Here is a 20323-nt window from a genome sequence, read left to right as displayed (position 1 = left end):
CATTAAAAAAAAATAATAAAAAAAAATTCTTATATTCAGGGGGAGCCTCCTGTGTTTCAGTTTGTGCCCGTCACTTCTGGTCCTGTCACTGGGCACCCCTGGAAAGAACCTGTCTCCGTCCTCTGTGCGCCCTCCCTTCAGGTATTTCTACATGTTGACAAGGTCTCCCTGAGCCTTCTCTTCTCCAGTCCCAGCTCTCTCAGCCTTCCCTCATAGGAGAGATGCTCTGGTCCCTTCGTCTTCATGGCCCTTTGTTGGACTCTCTCTAGTATGTCTGTGTCTCTCCTACACTGGGGAGACCAGAACTGGACACAGTACCCCAGGGGTGGCCTCACCAGTGCTGAGTTGAGGGGAATCCTGTGCATATTGCCAAATAGGTTACTGTGCTGTAGGATCAACACAGTGATTTTTTTAATTTTTTTATTTATTTTTTTTTTAATTTGCAGACTTAGAAACATGTTGTTTTCTGGTGAAATAATGTACTTGCAAGCAAAGGTTTGAGTTTGGCCCTGGACTGGAACTTCAGAGTTGATTGAGTAACATGGCGAGTTGCCACTGACAAACATGTGGCAGACGTGTGAACAGATCTGTTAAATCTGTACTTCAGCTATCAATATATAAAAGGGATGTGGCAATTCCCAAGCTCAAAGTTACTGCAGTGATAATTTTTTATACCAGTAAAGCTGAAATGCTAATGTGGTCATGAAACCGATGTTATTTTCCTCTGTATAGCTTGACTATGCCTTACCTGTTTCTGTTACAATAAAGCAAAGCGGTATCAGTCAGGGAGTAGAGTAAGTGGTAACAGCCTAGACATCAGTGAGGGGGAGCTTAGTAGAAATCTGCCAAATCATGAGTGATTGGGAAGGAGAGATGAATTGAGTGTTCAGATTTCCAGAGCTGGAGGCATCGAATTAAGTTAGTGAAAGTGAATTGCAAAACAAAAGGTGAAGGTTTCTTGTATCATGAATAGCAGATGTGTGGAACTCCTTGCAAGAGGATGTTGGAGGTGCTAAAAATGTACGTGGGCTCAAGAACACACAGGATAAGTTCTTCAAGAATTGCTAAAAGTAGAAACTGTATCTGTCTCAGGCTGTCTCTGAAGCTGGAAAAAATTGGAGGTTGAGGTGGCAGTTGAGGGAAGTATTGGCTAGTTCTCTCTTACCTGCTCATGGCTGTTCTTGTAGATGGAGTCTTTGGCTAGACAGATACCTCCTTGGTCAGGCCCAGTATGGGCTCCTACCTTGTGTTATTAACACGTGTCACAACTTAATCTATCCCAATGCCTCTACTGGTGTTCTCAAAGAAATACAGTTTCCTAAAGAAGGGGGAGAAAGGGGTGAAGAATACGTGGCTGTTGTGAACAAAATGGATGTCAACGCCTTTGGTAACTGCACCTGCACAGATTCAGACGTGCTTTTTGAATTGCTGTGTAAGTAAAGTCTTGTCTTTTCCAAAACATTGAACGTGAACATCAAACTATTCTGTGTGAAGACCTTGAACATTTTTAGGAATAGTGAAAGTTTGTCCTAACCCCTTTTTTTTGGCTATGAAGCTTAGATGCTTGAAAAAAAAAATGGGTCAGTGGTTCATGGAGAAGGCAAAAAGCCGAAGTAGATTAGCTTTATTGCAAGGGGAAATGTATTGCTATCCTGATTTTTCTGATTCTTTCCTTTTTTGTTTGCCACTTTTGCAATAACAGGATGCATAAAGGATTCTATTATATCAGCCCAGAATAGTGTAACAAAGCAGTAATGTAGTTTCATTTTCCATGGGGACAGCAGGCTTTTATCAAACTGTGTGGAGGAGAGTAGTAATGGACTAGATTTTCATTATTAATGTACTGCATGTACCCAGTGAATTGCAATGGCATGATGCTGCTGTTCTGTGAGCAGTCAGCAGAGAATCGTATCATCGTTCTGAGCAAGGATTTTTGCTTCCAGTATGGAGGGCTACTTCTAGTCTGTAAAGCCAGAAACAGCAAAATGCATTTTCTTCATCTCTGCATCTCTTTTGGAGCCAGCTTGTCTCCATGGCAACATGTTAGACTGAAAGAGATGTGGAGACTCGGGAGGAAAGGAATGAGTTAGGAACAGCCAGGCGGTGGTGTGTGTCCCCCACGTCAGCGCATCAGCCTTTTGATAGGATGATTTTGTTAACACCCATCCAAGGCTCCTGTGCAGAGCAGTCTTTATTAGAGCAGCCGCCAGGGCATCTGCTTCTCCCTTCTGCATCCTTTTTTCTATTTTTTTTTTTTTATTTTATTTTTTTTTTCCCAAAATACACCCTCCACGCCCCCCTTTTATTTTAGTTGCCGCCTCATTGAAGATGTGCAGCTCATTTTCAGCTTTCTGTGAGCTTCCTTGCGCTATGGTATTTTGCAAAGGCAGGAAGGCATGGCTGTATTTCACTTGACCTTAGCAGCGAAGTGAAATCTCGTCTATGTTGCTGAAGGGTACTGACTATGCAGAAATTTATTGAAGCAGATTATTATGAACTGGACTGGTATTATGAAGAATGCACAGATGGTAAATATTTCTTTCTGGTCTCTTGTTGCAGAATTTGGAGCTTGTAAGACTGGACCATCGTTATTCAATGGTTTTAAAAATGAAGTACCTTGAAAAAGGCAGCACCCTGGTGTAGCGGAGATGCCTGCATCTCTGTTGCACCTCAGCATCTCTTGTGAGCATGCTACAAGAGACTGCTGTATAGCTTTCCCTTTTTCAAAGGGAGTGGCAGAGGAGCATATGCACTATATGAGCAATCTTTGGGCAGGGGGAGAAATATTTGAAATGCTAACTGTATGTATAATAATGCAACTGAATTTAAATACACTTACTGTAAGATTCTGTATTAGTTTGAGTTTTAAGTCTTTGTGTTTTTTCTGCATTACCAATATGCTGTAATATGTATATATTTAATGTGTACATGCTTCCTCTCTGGTTATTTGTCTGTGAAAGACATTTAAAACTGTAGCTTCTTAAAAGTGAGCAGGTTAACTTTTTGAATTTGAAAAATTACAAACTCTGGAGAGCGCTGCCTTCTGGGCCTCTTGCAATTTTTCTAATGTTTGCTTGGGCAATTATTTCTTTATCAGAGCACTGAATGTTCTCATCAGACTTCTGATAGAAGGCACATGAGGAAGGATAAGGAATGGCTAAAACTGTACTCTCAGCAGAGCGGAAAAATCAAGATTCCTCATCGATGGCACTCAGTGGTAACCTCTAAAACAAAATGAAGCCTTTGGGAAAGCAGGAGTTATACACAGGTTTTATTCTGGTTGGAGAGCTTGGCTTTAACAAGGCAAGTCCAAGATTGCAATGAAGCAAAGAACAGAAAGCAGTAAGGAGTGTAGGCCCAGGGGATGTTGTACGTATGTGGTATACAAAGATGCTTCATAGTGCTTTGATAACCATATCAGAGAGGATGTGGAGAGTAAAGAGATGTGTGACAAAATTCAAGTAGGTTTTTGTGGTCTTTTGAGTGGCATATGCCTCCATTTGTTTCTTTGTACTAGATTTTGGAACATAATGCAATTTTAGAAACTTGTTGAACTTGAACTTCTCTTACTGAGGTGATTATTCCTGTCCAGGTGTTCAAAGAGGAAAGGTGCATATTTATTTGAAAGATCTGACCACTTTAAGTTGGACTGAATCCATTATGTAACCTTTATCCTCTAGGTTTAACCCTAGTAAATACCTTAGCATCTGATTAATCTGCATGATGTAACAGGCTGAGTTGGCCTGGTTTTAGAAGCTTAAAAAATAGAACAGTTGTACTGTCCTTAAAGGCTGTAGCTGATTTTTTTCCCCAGGTTAAATACAGATAGCATTCTTTTTCTTGTTCTTTTTTATGGTTCTTTGTCCGTCTGGTCAAAGTGTGGCATGCCTGAATGTCTGAGCTAAAAGCTCATCTGCTCATCAGTTTGGTCTGAAGGTGTGTGCTGCACTGGAGAAACTGTGGGAGTACCACGGTAATGGAATAAGCAACAGGTGTTGGGCAAGCATTTAAATACCTTGTGGGATCAGGGCCTCGGGAGCACCGTAGTGGTTGGTCTGATTCTGGGCTTACAAGTTTTCTTGTGAGTGCTGAGCCCATGCCCAGCATACTTCTTCCATGAGCTGAGATCTACAGAGAGTCAACTAGAGTATGTGCTGGCTGGCTGTTTCAGGTATTTGGGGAGTTCTCCCCTAAGACAAAGCAGGGTTTAAAGTCTGATAGGGAAAATCTCTCCTGTAGGTAAGGAAGGCACAATGCTTTTAAAATGTATTTATTTATTTTAAATTAAAATATTACTTTTTAAATGATGGAAGGATAGTGCTGTCAGTCTTGTCTTGACCTCTCAGGTAAATGGTAGTCTCATAAGGTTTAATGGAATTTCATGGGGGGTAGCTTTCTTTTGTTTCTCCCAGTTGAAGTGTGTGAGAAAGAGAGAAGGATTTGAGAGGTGCAGTGGAAGGCATAGTCTTTGACCTTTGATACTGGCATATTAATTTGGGTTTAAAATAGTATTGACATTTCCTGTTGATGGAGAAAAGTATTCTGATTGTAGTGGGAGACAAAAGGCATCTTTAAAATATAGTAGAAAATGGAGCTTTTTCAAAAACCTAGAGCAGATGGCGTATTATGAGATGCCTGTTTCTTGATTGATGTTTGATTTTTCTACCATGCATTTGTTGATACCAAAGTCATTTGCCTGAGATGCTTTTTATATTCAGTAGAATGTGATAGGCAGTTGCAGCTCAGCTGACCTGTTTTGAATATCTATTTTAAGACAAGATGAAGCGTAGTTAGCTTATTTCTCTGCTATACATGGACACTCTGGAGCTCAGATGTATGCATGCATTCAATTGTGAATCCTACCCAGATCACCCTTTCTGGTAAATATAACATTGGAGCAGAGTCAGTGGTACCTTGAAACTAATAGAAAATCTGACAAGATATTATCCTACAGAATTATTTTTCTGATTAAATTGTTCATATGTTCTCTGTCAAAGCCACTGGGACCCAGATTTCTATCTAAAAGGTGTGACTTCACTTGGTTTACTTTTTAAAATCATTATTTTAGCAGCATATGGTTTCTTGTTCTTCAAGGAAAAAAAACCACTCCAAAACTACACCAGGATATAAGGTCTTAATGCTATTATTTAACTTACTAGGTAAAGAAGTGATTCTCACTGTTACCTCAGATTTAATGAACTTCTGTATGGACTAACATAGTAATGATGTTTTCAACTTGCATCCCCTGGTGGTAATTTGCAAAAGCAAATGAACAAGTGCTCAAAATTTACAATTTACAAATCTTTACAAAGACTTTCTAGGGTTGGAATAATAAGTTAATCCCTTTACATAAGGTCCTTCACAAAGTTTATTTTTGGTGGGAGTAGATTGAATTAGACAATGAAATGTCACACTCTATTTGTCTGAAGATTGAATCACTGGTGTTAACTAACATTACAATAAATTGAAATGTCTATGAATAGCAACCATTACATTGTGCTTTTTAGATACATATTCAAGTATATTATGTTACAATATGAGTGACAGTTGTCACCTTATTTGGCATTAATGAAAAATATTGTGTAGATGGAATGGGGAGGAGAAAAGAGCTGGGTCTGTACTTGAGTAGGAAAGTAGTTATTTTCATAGGAGACTTAGAGATTGACAGAACCAATGATAAAAGAGGAAAAGGTGAAACTTTTGCAGACTTTTATCATGAAAGATAGCAGTATAAAAGTCTAGGTTCATTTAGGTGTTTTTTTAGAGAAAAACAAATAGGTGCTTAAAAAACGCACACAACTTGGGTGAAAAAATAATGCAAAAACCCCACAAACTCCCAAACAGCTGAATAAACAGATAAGTAGATACCCATAGAAGTCTTTATGAATAGCTTTCTCCCCCTGCCTCTTTCTTAGGCCAATATTTTTCATCCTATCAACAAACAATGCTTTCTAGAGAAATCTAGGTTGACTTTGGATCAAATTACTTTTCTTGCAGTTTCTTCCATTACTCGTTTATTTCTAGCTGAACAACTCCACATTAATGCCTGAGAGTTCATTGCCTACAATTCCAGATGACTTTGTGTATCTGCAGTTGGCTCTTTCCTCCTTCTTTTGTTGGCCATGAGTTTTGGCAATTTCTGGTGGAGAAAATAGCGTCTTTTCCTTTTTGCTCTCACCAATCACACTATGTGCCCTGTTAGTCACACGTGCCGAAGCTTCTAACCCCTTTTATGTTTGCCTGAGCAATTTTATCTCACTGTCTTGGTCATTCCGGCATCCCTTATCCTGCTTTTGCTCTTCTCTACAACTTTCAAGTCCTACCTATGGTTTCCTCCTCGCATTGAAATGTTTTCATCTCTTGTTGTTTGGAGCTCCTCTCCTCTGTTCTGTTTTCCACTGAAATGATTATCAGCAAGCTCCCTAACTTTCTTTTTAGCTGAACAATAATTAACAATGTTAATGCCTGTTCTCCTTGACCTCTCAGCCACTTTAAGCATGATTACTTATCCTTTCCTTGCTCTTAGTGTGCCTTTGCAGATGTGAGTGTGTGTCCTGGTTCTCTTTCTTTTCTTTTCTTTTTTTTCTTTTTTCTCCTTAGTCACTCCTTTAAGGTTCCATTAGAAGAATATTTTGCATTCCCTGCTGCAGCTCTTTGAGAGTTCGTGGTTCTCCATGTTTCTTCTCTGTGTACCTTTGTTACAGGTAACCCCACAAAGACACGTCCGCCAGCTCTGTGGGAGGCGCAGTCAACCTTTTTACTTAAAATATGCTTCCCTTGTCACCTTCTCCCTTACAGTAAGAGCTTGGCTGATGGTTGGGCATTTATGATGAGTCATCGTCTCCGTCATACATTAGCCCCTTTTGTCTCCATCCCTGGGAGCAGAGTAACCCTGGTATTACTCTGGACGTTCAGTGGATGCTGACTGTGGATGCCATCTAAATGTATGAGAATCTCACGAATGCCTGTGGCGTGCAATCTCTGAAACAGCCCTTGCTCTATAGGTATGCAGCTAAAATTCTCATTCAGGTTGTTCTTGTTTTGCTCCTATGTCCTTTATCTCTATACCTGATAAATATGTTTGAACCTTGCTTATATTCATGTAATGATTGATAACCATTTTCCTAGTTTTCTGCTTTTTGCCATGTCACTTCTTTTTCCTTATTCATCCATTGACTCTGTTCCTTATCCAGTGAGACCTAAGCTACTTCTACTTGTATGTTGTCTTTATGTGGCTTATTTTTCAGTATAGAGGTATTTTTCCTCTTCATTCTGCTCAGCTGCTAAATTTCCAGATAAGCATTTTCCCACTTCATCCCATTTAATTCCCTTTCTGTGAAAGTAATGTGCTATCCTTTTGGTTGAGTGACAGAAGATAATTGGGGTGGGATTTTTGAAAGAATGGGAAACGTGCAAAACTGTAAACATTTGAACAATCCAACTTTGACTGTACATCTTAATAGAAAGCACATGTTCAATGACCAATTTATCCCCCCTTCCTGAAAAGCCCACCCGCAAACACCCTCATTTCTTCATCAACATATTTTTAAATCCAGGTGCTGCTGTTTCAGCCGCTGTTTTTAGGACTTGGTTGCTTACGGAGGATCTCTTTGTTCTAAATGCAGCATTGCTATTATTAGTTAATTGTGGTCAAAATCAATGTTAGTTGTGCAAAAGTCTAGGTATTTTTATTGATAAAGGAAGGTTAAAATGATTTGAATGCACTGGAGTTCCTTGGAAGTAGTGAGTCAGGATATGAGGGTTTGTTTTTATTGTGTCCAGCCTCACCCTTCAAACTAGCTCCCGGGTTGTGTGTTCCCTGTTCGACTGCAAAGTTACCGAAGGCGATCTGTATCTTGGTGCAAGCATGACATGAGAAAAGTGCACCTCTGTGCTTTAAGTATTGCAACTCTCTCAACAAGCTTCCTGAAAGGAGTTCAATGTCTTTAGCCACTAATTCAGAGTGGTGATTGCAGCAAATATGCCAAATTTACCTTGCAGTGGCAACCCGTAACAATGAATGCTCAATCTAGTATGTTCTTTAAGTCCCTGAGTATGTGTATACAGGAGATAGGGAAAATCTCTTCTGACTCTTTCCTGATTAGAATGTGTATTTGCAGAACTGTATACAATTTAGGTTTCCAACAACAGACAAAAGAAGGCTCTTAATCTTTAGCAAGTAAATACTCACGCACTAGTGAAAGGGCTTAATGCAGAACGCCACTAAAATGAGTTGATAGTGTGAGGGTGCGGTACACATTCCTTCTCCACCCATTATAAATTTGCATCAGCATTTATCATATGGTGATATCAAAACTGGCGTTGCAACACTTGTCTTTCTCTCAGCTTTGGAATGTCAGAGTCCTTCTGTGTGGCCTGAGTTGACATGAGTCACAGTTCAGAAGTCAGCTTGTGGGAATATTCATTTACTCTCCTTATATTGTTATGTATATTGGGCAGCAGCATGCATGTTTTCAGTGTGTCACCCGCTGCCCTGCTCTCCTTTATAAGCTAGTTGGTTAGCTATAATTGAACACTTGTCAGCAATATTAAAACATGTATGTCAACAGGGTTGGCAGGGGTGGACTTTTCTGCCCCTATGCTTTAAAAGGTGTTTCTTGCATTCTTTTAAAATGATGTACTGTTTTGGTTACTGTCTGAATTTCCATTCTGTAGCTATTACTGAAATGCGGTAAATTGATGCTGGATGGAAAATAGGTACTTAAAACTCTTACTGTCTGGTTTTTTTAATTATTTATTTTAATTATTTTTTTTAAGAGCTTTGATTCACTGTTGCAGGGGAGAAATGAAGACACAGAAAAGCTCTAAGGAATCAGAAACTAGAAGTAATCCACATTACATTATTATTAAAATTACATCTTTTAATGTTGTGATATGGGGAGAACAGGATAATTCTGTTTTTTCCCCAACTGAGTTCTTGAGGCTGTTGCTGCTGATGAATATTGCAGTAAATTTTGGCAGTCAAAGATCAAGCTGGTAAATTTGAGTAGTAAGATCTTTCTTTATTCAGAAATGAGTGTTCCTTTCCTCAGCAAGCACTTATGTGGATTTCATATCCTTTGGCTGTTGTTTATATAAACATTGTTACATTGTTTGTATATAAATATCAAGACTTTAAAACTTAAAACAGAATAATTCATCATGATTATATAAAATTAGTTCCTTCCCATCTCATACTACCTCATACTTTCACACCACGAGAGAAAAGGTAATAGAGAGATTGTTCCTACATGACCCTAATACGTTCTGCTGGCTTGTAATGTTTGTCTGTCTCCCTCCCTAGCAGTTACAGCCCCTCAGAGGGTGATGAGCTGCCTTTGCCTTGCATGGCCCCCACTTTCCCTGCGACTGCTTTGCTTTGTGACGCAGATAGGAATGCTTTCTGCAAGCGGCAAAGGGTACCTATTTGCCATTGAAAGTAAGGCAGGCAACTGGGCAAACATTAAGTATCTATAGCCATAAAAAGTTAAATAAGAAGGTTAACCTGCCCTATGTGTGTGGTAAAGTTTAGCAAACACAACCTGTTGGAGACCAAGAGGTCTGAGCACAAGGAGTTTTCTTTGTTGTTGAACAGAGAAGAGATGCATACGCCCTTGAAAATGCACTAGGGTGCCATATGTGGACCTGAGGTATTTTGTTTCTCACAGCAGGCAGAAGAGTAAAGATTACTGTAGAAAACATGATATTTGACAGCTAACGTGATAAGTCAGTTAAATGCTTCATACAAGAGTAATCTTTTTTGTAAAAGCAATAAAAAAGCCCCAAATACCCACTCCCTTCCGCCCAGCCCAATTCTTCACAGAGTGGTTTTAGTGTGTGACGGATGCCGCAGTCAGACCGTGCTATACAATAGCCACAACTTTCAAGATCTGTCTGCGGGGTGGGATTAGCGTGTGCATGTGTTCAGCTATTCAGTGATCCTGTGAAATCTGTTCCTTGCAGCATTAGGCAACTTGAGAGGTGATTTAACTGTGTGAAGGTGCACACCCTTCACCAGGTGTGACAGTCGGAGGCTGGGTCGGACTTCCGTGTTGCTGAGACGCTTGTGGGAAGCTACCACTTCACTTGGAGGGACAGGGGCAGAGGAGAGAGAACCTTGTTGATGTGAGGAGTGCCGGGGAGGGGGCTTTCAGCCCACTTACTTGTCTGAAATGTGCTAGTAGAGCTGTTGAGTAAAAACTGGCTACCCTCGGAGCTGGTATGAGGAACAACACAAATCTTCTAGTAATTATTAGACAGATGGTCTCTTCCCTCCTCCACCCCATCTGTACGATACAAAGCTGTTGTGCTAAGGACAAATACTCAGTTGCTCAGGAGCTCCCTGGCTGAGCATGTGAGTGAGGAAAGATGGTATCCTGCTTTGCGGAGACTTTGCTTTGCTCTCCCCAAAAATACAGCCTCCGAGGGAATGACTTCCCATCTCCTGTGAGACTAAGGCATCCTATCGTGTCTATCTGGGATAACTTCAGCAATGTCAGTAAACGAAGAGGAAAGCTTTGAATATGACTATGAAAAGGAAAATAAGAGAGAACGCACATTTAACAGGCAGAGCCTTGATATCTTGGAAGAAGGTACTTTTTACCTTTTGGTTTTAAACTTTTATGGTAGTAGCACATGGCAACATGTAAGTGATTTGAGTGATGTTTGTGTGTTTAAATCTACTAAATTTTACATTTATTTTTTTTAAATGTGTAGCCAGTACATTTGGATGAAATACTAAGAAAATACTTATATGAATAGGATGAATCTTAATTTATGTACACTTCTTTATAAGTAGAAATACATGATCGACAGAGGTAGGCTATGCAATACCTTTTTTATAATGAAACTGTATTTGGGAAATTACCTTTCTTTGGAAATACACTGCATTTTTTATATGTACATCTTATGTGTGTGTGATTGAAACTGTGTGTTAGGTTGTTATTCCCAACAGGTACCTCTAAAAATGAGTAAAAGAACAGGGCAACAATTTTATGCTTATCCATGAACTTGAAACCACATAGACAGAAATAATCCAAGTTTTGCGTCTTGTGACTCAACCTTTCAGCAAAACAAATGACCTAAAAATCTTGTCATACTTTGTGGAAATAATGGACAACTGCACTATTGCAGGCAACTGGCCTGTTAGGGTGGGAATGTGAATGTATGTGCATTGAAAATCCTCCTGTGCACCTGCTGTATAGAAAGCGTACCCATTCAAGGGCTGCTTCCAGCCAGTCTGGCAATTGTTTTCAGGGCTTCAGGTACCAAAAGCTAAATGCACCATTTCTGTTATTTAATGTGCTGTAAATTTCACTTCAAAATAGTGGTTTTGTGGTAGACAACTGGTACTTCCAAATATACTATCATAAAGCTGGTGTAAGGAGGCTTTGAAAGATAGTTAGCACAGAGAACGTGACCTGCTGTGAATTTACACCCTTATTCACCTCATGGGAAATAGTTCCTGCATCCAAAACCTCAGTGGATGTAACGTGCTCTTTGAATCCTGTTGCATGGGACTTTCCTGTAAAGAATTCCTCAGAATCGAATATTCCACCTGGATTTCATTCCTACTTGATCAATAAACTATCCGCTCTCTTGTTGCGGGTCTGTGAAGGAAGCTGAGATAACTTGTGTGTCTGTGCAAAACAGAAAGGTGCTTGAGAGGGTACTGGTAAAAGGAAACTTTAAAACTGGGGATTGGGGTGGGGAGGAAATTCACCGAGAGAGGCCAACCAATGTGGTTTTATGTTTGATTCCTGTTTCTTTAGTGGTTAAATGGTTGCTGAAAGAGACATCATGCTGTTCTTATTCTTCCTGCTGACTTTACCTTTCATGCAGATCTAAGTACAGTCTGAAACTGTTCTTGTTGATTTCGAGAGATAAAAAATGTTGAGTTCCATCTGGGATAAATGTAGCGCTGTCTTTCTACAGTACCTTCCTCTCAAAAGCTCAGTATGTATTTGAAATGCCTGTTAAAGATGCCTTCTCTCCTCTACCTATACATTCAGGTCACCTACACACTTAGTGTAGTAGTGACACAGATGGACAAAAATGGTATATGGTATTTCTATGTATCTTTGCACGTGGGCGCACTTATAAACGTCAGAATTTGTCTTGGGGATGAGTCAATCCATTGTATAAGCAAAGCAGATGGAAACACCAGTATTTTTCATGCTGAACAAAGGAAACATTTTAGCCATATCTGGTTATAAATTCAGTATCAGAAATGGAAAGTCTTGAGAATATGCTTCACTTCAACCATTTATAGTTATTGAAAAGAAGGTGGTAGAAATCGTGTGTTTAACACTCCTTAACTGTTTGGCCTATTCCGTGAGCAGAATGTGTACTCACTGCTTACCTATGATTTCCATGGTCATTTTGATGTAGTGAGGTTTTTCCCTTTCCCAGCATTTAGATCCTGTGACTGCCCTCAGCCCTGTTTCTAGAGCCTCTCTCACAGAACCAGTGTTACGCTTGGCAGCGTTACAGAATCGGTTCTCTTGATAAGTATGGGAAGCGCCTTCATAAAGCTCTAGGCAGGACAGTCCTAGAGCCAGTGCATTGCTTTGGAGTTGTAAATTTGCCTGACAGCAACATAATTACTCTTCATTTGATAATCTGGTCTTTGAGCTGACTGCAGTGAAACTTCGTGCGCTATCTGTTGATAGTGTCTACTCAGTTTTTGTTGATTAAAAAACGTGAGCTATGAAAGGACAGCCTGTCAGTTTTCCTTGGTTAGTGTGTTGTTGGGTCAGCTAATTCTGAAACTGGGCTGTATTTTGGTTCTTGCTTTTGCAAGTAGAACGGGAAAAGACTATTACCTGTTTAGGACCTGTGATGGCAGCCAGTCATTACTATTTCAGTTTACTAATGTAACAGTTAGATTAGAAGTCCTCCTTATCTAAAGTATTGGGTAAATGCAGCCTAAGAATCTAGCCCAAGTTTAATTAAAAAAAAAAAAAAAAAAAAAGTCTTGTGATCACTGTTAAAATCTCAAGTTCAGGCCCTCCAAGGGTCTGACTTACAGAAAATGTAAACTACCTGTTTTATCTTACAAAGACATTGACTAGAATGGAGGTCCTTACAGGGGTCTGGAATCTTTAAACACTAAAGCAAAGAAAATGGAGACTAGTAATTCTTGAAAGTTTTGGCACAGCCAATCCCTCCCAAAGAGTTGGAAAAGATCACGTATTTAAGAGGGGGAGACAGCTGACAATGCATGGCTTTTAATACAGGCTTGTAACTTCATTTTAGGATTTTTGAAAGATTTACAGTCCAGGTCCTGGTTTAAGCCCTATGCCCATTTATTAGTTGCAAGGACTGCAGTCCAGACAATTCTTGACAAATGGATGGAGGAGAATGTCAAGACAGTAATTCAATGGCTACTAATTGAAAATCCTGTGGGAAAAGTATTACTTTTAAGAGAAGAGCTATGCTGAACTGTATCAGTAAATGATGTATGCATTAAGGTGATGGTGAGTTTTCTCCAGGCATTTTCCTTATCTCCTTAGTTTCACGTTGTGGCTGTATTTTCCAAGTTACCACACTGGACCTGTGTTTATGCTGGTAGAAGGAACAAGTGTGTGACGTTCTTGTTGAAATTTCCTTTAACTTGATTCTTCATTCATCACAGGAAAATTCGTTACAGTTCATGCCCTGCTTAGAGGAGGTACTTTGAAATGGCTACCGACCTGAGTGTGTGGCCATTAAGCTTTAGAGAAGAAATAACAGCAGAGTTTTTTCCCAAACCTGAGATTAAGTAATAACATAGGTTTGTATGTGAGGCTTTAATATTGGATTTACTAAGCTATTCGAATACTGTATGAGAGAAATGGCAGTAAACAAACACCCTTCAAACCATAGCTTAAATAGCAAGATAAAATCTCTTCTTCTAGAAGAATCAGTAACTGCACCTTTAATATTAAAAGATTAATTTGCAAACTACACCATTGTAATCACAGTAAGCTGGGCTGTAACATTTAAAAAAAAAAAAAAAGAAAAAGAAAAATCTATAGGTGTTGTCTATTGAACTTATGGTAGTTATTTTTCACCGCCCTAATATGTACTTGCTGACTGAGTCCGTATCGCTCACAACATTATGTTCTTCCAGACTCCTCCACGGAGCTCGCCCACAGCGTGAGGTGGCGGCTGCGAAGCTGTTGGCGCGCGGTGACCGCTCGTTGTCCCTCTAACCGGGGTGGCAGCCACCCGCTGGGCTCCCTGGCTGCCTCCTGGAGGGGCTGGTTTGGGGAGCGGTGGTGGAGGCTGGAGGAACCGCTGGCGTGTTGTGTTTAAAATTTGGACTTCTAGCAGGTCATGCCTCAGAAGCACATTCTTCAAGCTCCAATGACAGTAGTCTTAAAATTTTTAAGCTCTCTAGATGAACGTGTTCTCTCGGGGGCGTCTCAAATGTGACAGGCAACAGCAGGCCTGAAGCCTCTGCCCCAGTTTAACCAGGGCTGCCGAAAGCTCCTCTTTAGTGAAGGAGAAACTATGACATTTACCTTTAAACGTATAAAATCTTTCTAGTCTGGGTCAGTAACAGAGCTGATGGCGCATTTTAGATATAGTTTTCCTGAGTTGCTCTGAAAGGGAATATAGATAATATGGCACAGTTTCAGAATTCCTCATGCGCTTGGCTCAAGTCCATGTAGTGCTCGCAGTAACCAGTGCCAGAGCATAACTATCAGTGGCTCTGGAACTGAAGTTGTGATTTTTAGCAAGCGCTTTATCCTTGGAGTGCAAAAATATACTTTCAGAATTTAAACCAATGTGAGCTGAGGAGTCGGAGTCTGCCAGGGACTCTGATGGCTAATGTTTGCCGAGTGGTATCCCAGCAGTAAGGGGCACGGCTGGTCAGTCGGTGTTACTGCGTCTGTTCTGTATGCCTTGATGTGCGTCCTTTAGGATGCGATGAACTTGCCAGTGCTTGGACAGAGCTCTGAGCAGCGGGGAGGGAGACAGAAGCTACTTGTGAGGCAGGGCTTCTCGTGACTGATAGAGAATGTTGCAGGCCTTGCCATAGTTAAAGGCTTTGGGTAGGGAATTGTTATGAAGAAAAGCAAGAAATTTGTCCCCTGCTGCCACCTTGCCAGTAAGAAGCATCAATATTAAAATTGCCAGGGATCTGTGCTCCCTGAACAGTATTCTCTTACCCTGATGTAGTTTCTGAGGAAATAAATTTTGGTAGTAGGGAAATCCCCATGCACTGGGGCATTCCCTGTCAGACTCTGTGCAGGTCAGTATTATCTGCCCAAAAAGTGAAACTTTACCATAACATCTTATCTTGCTTCTGTTTCCCAGTAGTTGGAAAGAGATGGCAAGAGGAGCAGTGAGAGATGAGCTTTCCTCTTCAGCCACGGTTGCTCTCTTCTAGTTCTTTAACTTGACCCTGATTGATAAGTCTCAAAAATGAAAAGGGGGTATGCCTCGGAGGGATGCAGGGCGCAGGGGCTGGGGACACCTGTGATTGCTGGGTCCTAGACTTTTTTTTTTCTTTTTTTTTCTTCCACCTGAATCCCCTGTTTGATGGGTGGTGGCTCATTGCAGCAGGTCCCAATGGTGGTAGTCTTGCTCCGCTTCCCTTCCATGGCTGTTTCCTGTTCCTGGAAACATACTTGTCCTCTAAGCAGCGTGCTAGGTGACTGTGTGACTTTCAGGGCGCAGTCCAGGAAGCTTGTCCTGGTTTCGGCTGGGATAGAGTTAATTTTCTTCCTAGTAGCTGGTATAGTGCTGTGTTTTGGATTTAGCATGAGAATAATGTGATAACACCCTGATGTTTTAGTTGTTGCTAAGCAGTGTTAGTACTAAGTCAAGGACTTTTTGGCTTCCTATACTCTGCCAGCAAGGAGGTGCACAAGAAGCTGGGAGGGAGCACAGCCAGGACAGCTGACCCAAACTGGCCAAAGGGCTGTGCCATACCGTATGACATTGTGCTCAGTATATAAACTGGGGAGAGTTGGCTGGGGGGCAGCGATCGCTGCTCGAGGACGGGCTGGGCGTCAGTTGGTGGGTGGTGAACGGTTGCATCACTTGTTTTTCCTGGGTTTTGTTCCTCTCTCTCTCTTGTTATTTTCCTTTTCTTCATCATCATCATCATCATCATTTTATTTCAATTATTAAACTGTTCTTATCTCAATCCACAAGTTTTCTTACTTTTGCTCTTCCGATACTCTCCCCCATCCCACCGAGGTGGGGAGTGAGTGAGCAGCTGTGTGTTGCTTAGTTGCTGGCCAGGGTTAAACCACAGCAAAGGTCCATACTTTCCTCCCTTCTCGCTGAGCATCTTCAGCTTGCGAATCAGTGCTTTAGTCAGTGCGGAGCTCAGAGCCTGAAAGAAGCTTCCAGTCAGATGCTGTGTTAAAGAGGTGATGAGAAATAAATGCAGAGCACATCCTTTCAGCTGTACTCACATTGGGAAACACAGGAATGTGGGTACCCCAAAATTTGCAAGCTTTAAGAGGTTACGAAGATGGTGCTAGGTACTTTAAGGCAGAGGAAGTACTTGATCTGTGTAGCATTTGTGCATTTGTGTGTTTGGCTTTAAAAAAAAACCAAACCAAATACTTTGAACCACAACTATGTGCCCGGTAGCATGTATTTAATATTGTCACGTAAATAATGTGATAGAAGTTTTCTCTGTTCTTTGTTTCCTGTTTTGGATCTGCGACATTTATTTCAAAGCAGTTACCAAAACACATTTTCTAACTCTGTGTTTCTGGAATTCTATGGTTCCTCCCCTTGCTGTAGACATATTTCTTTTTTATTCTTTTTTTATTGTCTAACAGCCTTCTCCATAAACTGAGAGGTGCAAAGTGTATTTTGATTTGAGTGTTTGTATGCATGCATGCATTTAGACACTGTGCTTCCTATCACCCTCAAGCAAAAATACTACTGACTTGCAAATGAGTGAAAAGAGGTCAGTAAATTGGCACTGTAGGTTTTGTATTACAGAGTGTTGTCCTTCATTTGCTCTTGTTTTGTCTTTACGGTAGTGTTACCAGGCTCTTGTATTCATCAGAAACTCCAGCAGGCTAGAAACGTGCCATTAGAGTTCTGGAGTTTGTGGGTTTTGGTTTGTTTGGGTTTTTTGTTTTTCCCCTCTGCCCCTCCATACTTCACTGATCAGAGCACAAAATAATTATTCAAGATAGTGTGTCTTTTTCACTTTTTGGACACAAAGGAAATCAAAATCACTGCACTAGCATTTGGCCAAATGTTAGCTTGTAGTCTGTGGAGGCTGACTAATTACATACTTTTTAAATGCTTCTTCTGAATTGCTTTCTCTCCCCTCACTTTTCACCTTCTCTTCCCCACAAGCCTTGGTTTCTGCGGGATGGAGAGCAACACGTCTTCGCAAGTTTGCCCTCCTTCCAAAAGGAAAACCTTCCTTTTAGTCAGTAGCTGCGTGCTTCTGCGTTGCATGTTAGGTGCCCGCAGGAGGTGGTTGACTGGAGGAGACATTTTATTACATGCAGTCTGTTGAAGTTTGTTTCCACTTGAACATTGAAGAGGATGCATAAGATATCATTTCTGCTTTGAAACCCTTCCACGTTGGTAAAGTAGTACATAAAGACCTCTGTTTTAACAGTGACCAACAGAAGTTTGATGGAAATTTTGAGATATAAAAGCTATTGATGACCAGGTCGCTACTTCTGTGCTAGTAATAAGTCTGTTCTTAGAAAGCTGTGGTGTTACCCTGCCACATTAAAAATTAAATGGCAAGTTCTGAAGGAATAGCTGAGTGAGCAGCCACATGAGTCAACCTTTATCGCGCTTTCTCCCAGCTGAGTGACTTTATTCTGTCTGGGAACACCGTCCTTTTATCAGCTGGGATGTTAGGAAGGTTATACATTCACCTGAATTAGGGTGGTGTGAAGTTGCCGTAGTCCTAATCAGTGGTGAGTATTACTGCTAGGTACGGAGTTAAAATTGAGCTTGCTAAGGACAATCTCAAACGTTATTTTATAGTAGCGAGGGAATGTTGTAACCAAGGGAACTATTTAGTATACAGCCGTTTTGGAAAATAAACTGCTGGCGTCAGGGTTTCTGATAGACATTTTATTGCATGACTTATGAACTTACTATGTTTGAAAATACTGGGTTTATGGCAATGTTAATTTTTTTTATTGTGAATAGTCTTCTGGACATGATACCATTTGTCTTTATGTGAAGTTTTTATGGAAATCTATTTAGCCCCTTTGTTTACTATAGCCGATGTTCTCTGCAAGTAACTTCATTTTTTTTCTGTGGGATCCTGATTAGTCTGCTTTTCACTAGTATAGCTTGGAGTTTACAGATGCACTGTATTTTTGCTTGTGCAGTGGTATAGTTATTCCTTATATTGCTATGTAATTTTTGTCATTACTACTTTAAAGCATAAACTTGTTACTGTTACCACTTTCAGACTTAAATATTTCGATAATTTTGAATGACATTCTTTGGAGTTCACTGGCACTACCGATATCACTAAATATTGTAAATGTTTTCAGGATTTGATCCTCAAAAACAGAATTTGAGAAACAGGAAAATAGTCAGAAACAAATTGTACTTCTTGCTGTAGTTCAAGAAACTTTCTGATGTTCAAGTATGGGGAAAAAAATAAACCTCCAACATTTCAACAGATACCCGAGTACTGTTGCACTTGATATATTATTGATGTGCCTTAGCAGTGACCAACTGTATATTTATGTGTATATATATATTGTATATTTATAAATTGAGTAGCATTGTTTCCTTAGGGTGACAAACTGTCTCCTGGTAATACTGCTGTACTCAATACACTTTTTTTTTTTTTTAAATCTTGTTAAGCCTTATCTGTCTATCCCCCCCCCGCCTTAATGCGTGGTAGAGCAACGTTAGCCAATCTGTCAGACTGAGCTTTAACTGACATTGTCAAGGGTAAATCCCCTGAAGAACAGTTTGTGCTACAACAGCCTGATAACTAATAGTCCATAATGATCAACTCAACTTCATTAACAGTCCGTTTTTTCATAATTACAGGGTTTGAGGAATTAGGTGTAGCTGAAAATAAACAGAATGTAAAGGTACAACAGAAAGTGCTGTTGTTTCCTCTGATTATTGGTGGATTTTTAGAAAACTTGCGCACTTCTAGATAAGTCAGTGTAGTTCCTTAAAGGATCACCTGTGGTGGTAGACGAGCCTTCTGCATACTTTCTTCAGTCTAACAAAACTCCTAGTTCCACCTTAGTGATTAATCATCTCATCCAGTCTAAGTAAATATTTGTGAGTGATACCGTGGCCACCATGGTGTGGTCTGTGTATTATAAGAATCATTTATTATTTTGCATGCATTTTGTGTTTACTTTGCTGTCTCATACCATAGAACCCAGTTCTTACCAACTTGATATGACATAGTATCTTTATGTTGAACAGTGTTACTAACAGTATTGGAGTTGCTTATTCATGGAGTAATTCTACTGCACGTAATAAAATGACTAGGTGACATGATAGAATCCTAATTATGCATCTAAGAACATCTGGTTTCACTTCTTCCTTGATTATTTTTTTTATAAACTCAAGACATTGCTCTTCAGAGAAGAAAGTTTTAACATTCTAACAGTTTATTCTGCCACTGACAAAAGCAAATACTCATTACAAAAGAGAAACACTTGTATTCTCAGTTTAACTTGAAGCTTTGGTTTTGTTTGTCATTGTGTTTTTGGTTTGGGGTTTTTTTGTTTGTTTTTTTAGCTTTCGGTAGACTTACCGAAAAGTTGACATAGGATGAAAACTTACGCAAACCTAAACTCTTTAAAGTAAATTTTCCCCCAATAGTATTGCCAATATGATTAATGTTTTATTTTATTTCCTTGCAGTTTTATGTGCTGAAAGAGTGGGCCAGATGACTAAAACATACAATGACATAGATGCTGTTACACGTCTTCTTGAAGAGGTAAGTGTTGCATCTCTTTAAGGACCCGTACACAGTATGAGAAAGTAGTACAGAAATTATATGGTACCAGTGCTAAAGACTGTTGGTAGACTGTCCTCAAATGAGGAGAAGTAAGTGTGCTGAGTGTATGTACACTTTATCTCATTGGCAAGGTAAATGTAAGTAAAGGTAATTTGTTTACCTCGGTCATATGGATTGATTACTTGTGCTTATTTTTCAGTTGAGGCCATTTAACTTGCTCTTGGCCAAATATTTGCCTTAATGAATGGGGGTGGAATGATCTTAATATGACACATACTTTTACAGTACGTGTAAAGGTAATAATAAATCCATCAATAATGATACTATCTTTTAAAATAAAAAAAAGTATAGTCTTCTAGTCATAATTATTATCTCGATTAATGT

General features: G+C 39.9%; 1 protein-coding gene across 11 annotated transcripts in view; it reads left to right on the top strand.

Annotated features, from left to right (window-relative positions):
• Positions 1-20323, top strand: part of TRAK1 (trafficking kinesin protein 1) — a 138084-nt gene that overhangs the window by 76970 nt on the left and 40791 nt on the right. For 7 of the 11 annotated variants that reach the window (XM_087769004.1, XM_087768975.1, XM_087768966.1 and 4 more), the window contains exon 4: positions 19842-19918. In XM_087769004.1, the coding sequence (XP_087625130.1) occupies positions 19868-19918 (51 nt within the window). In that variant the 5' untranslated portion in view covers positions 19842-19867. Of the gene's footprint in view, positions 1-2241; positions 2529-10427; positions 10593-19841; positions 19919-20323 lie in introns of those variants that run through there. The other 4 variants (XM_087768994.1, XM_087769025.1, XM_087768984.1 and 1 more) reach the window with 4 other exon arrangements.

Source organism: Nipponia nippon, unplaced genomic scaffold (assembly GCF_047370975.1).
Source record: "Nipponia nippon isolate SJK-2023a ecotype South Korea unplaced genomic scaffold, ASM4737097v1 scaffold_1, whole genome shotgun sequence".
Lineage (NCBI taxonomy): Eukaryota > Metazoa > Chordata > Aves > Pelecaniformes > Threskiornithidae > Nipponia > Nipponia nippon.
Note: the sequence above shows the minus strand (reverse complement) of the source record. Positions and strands in the feature narration are given on the sequence as shown.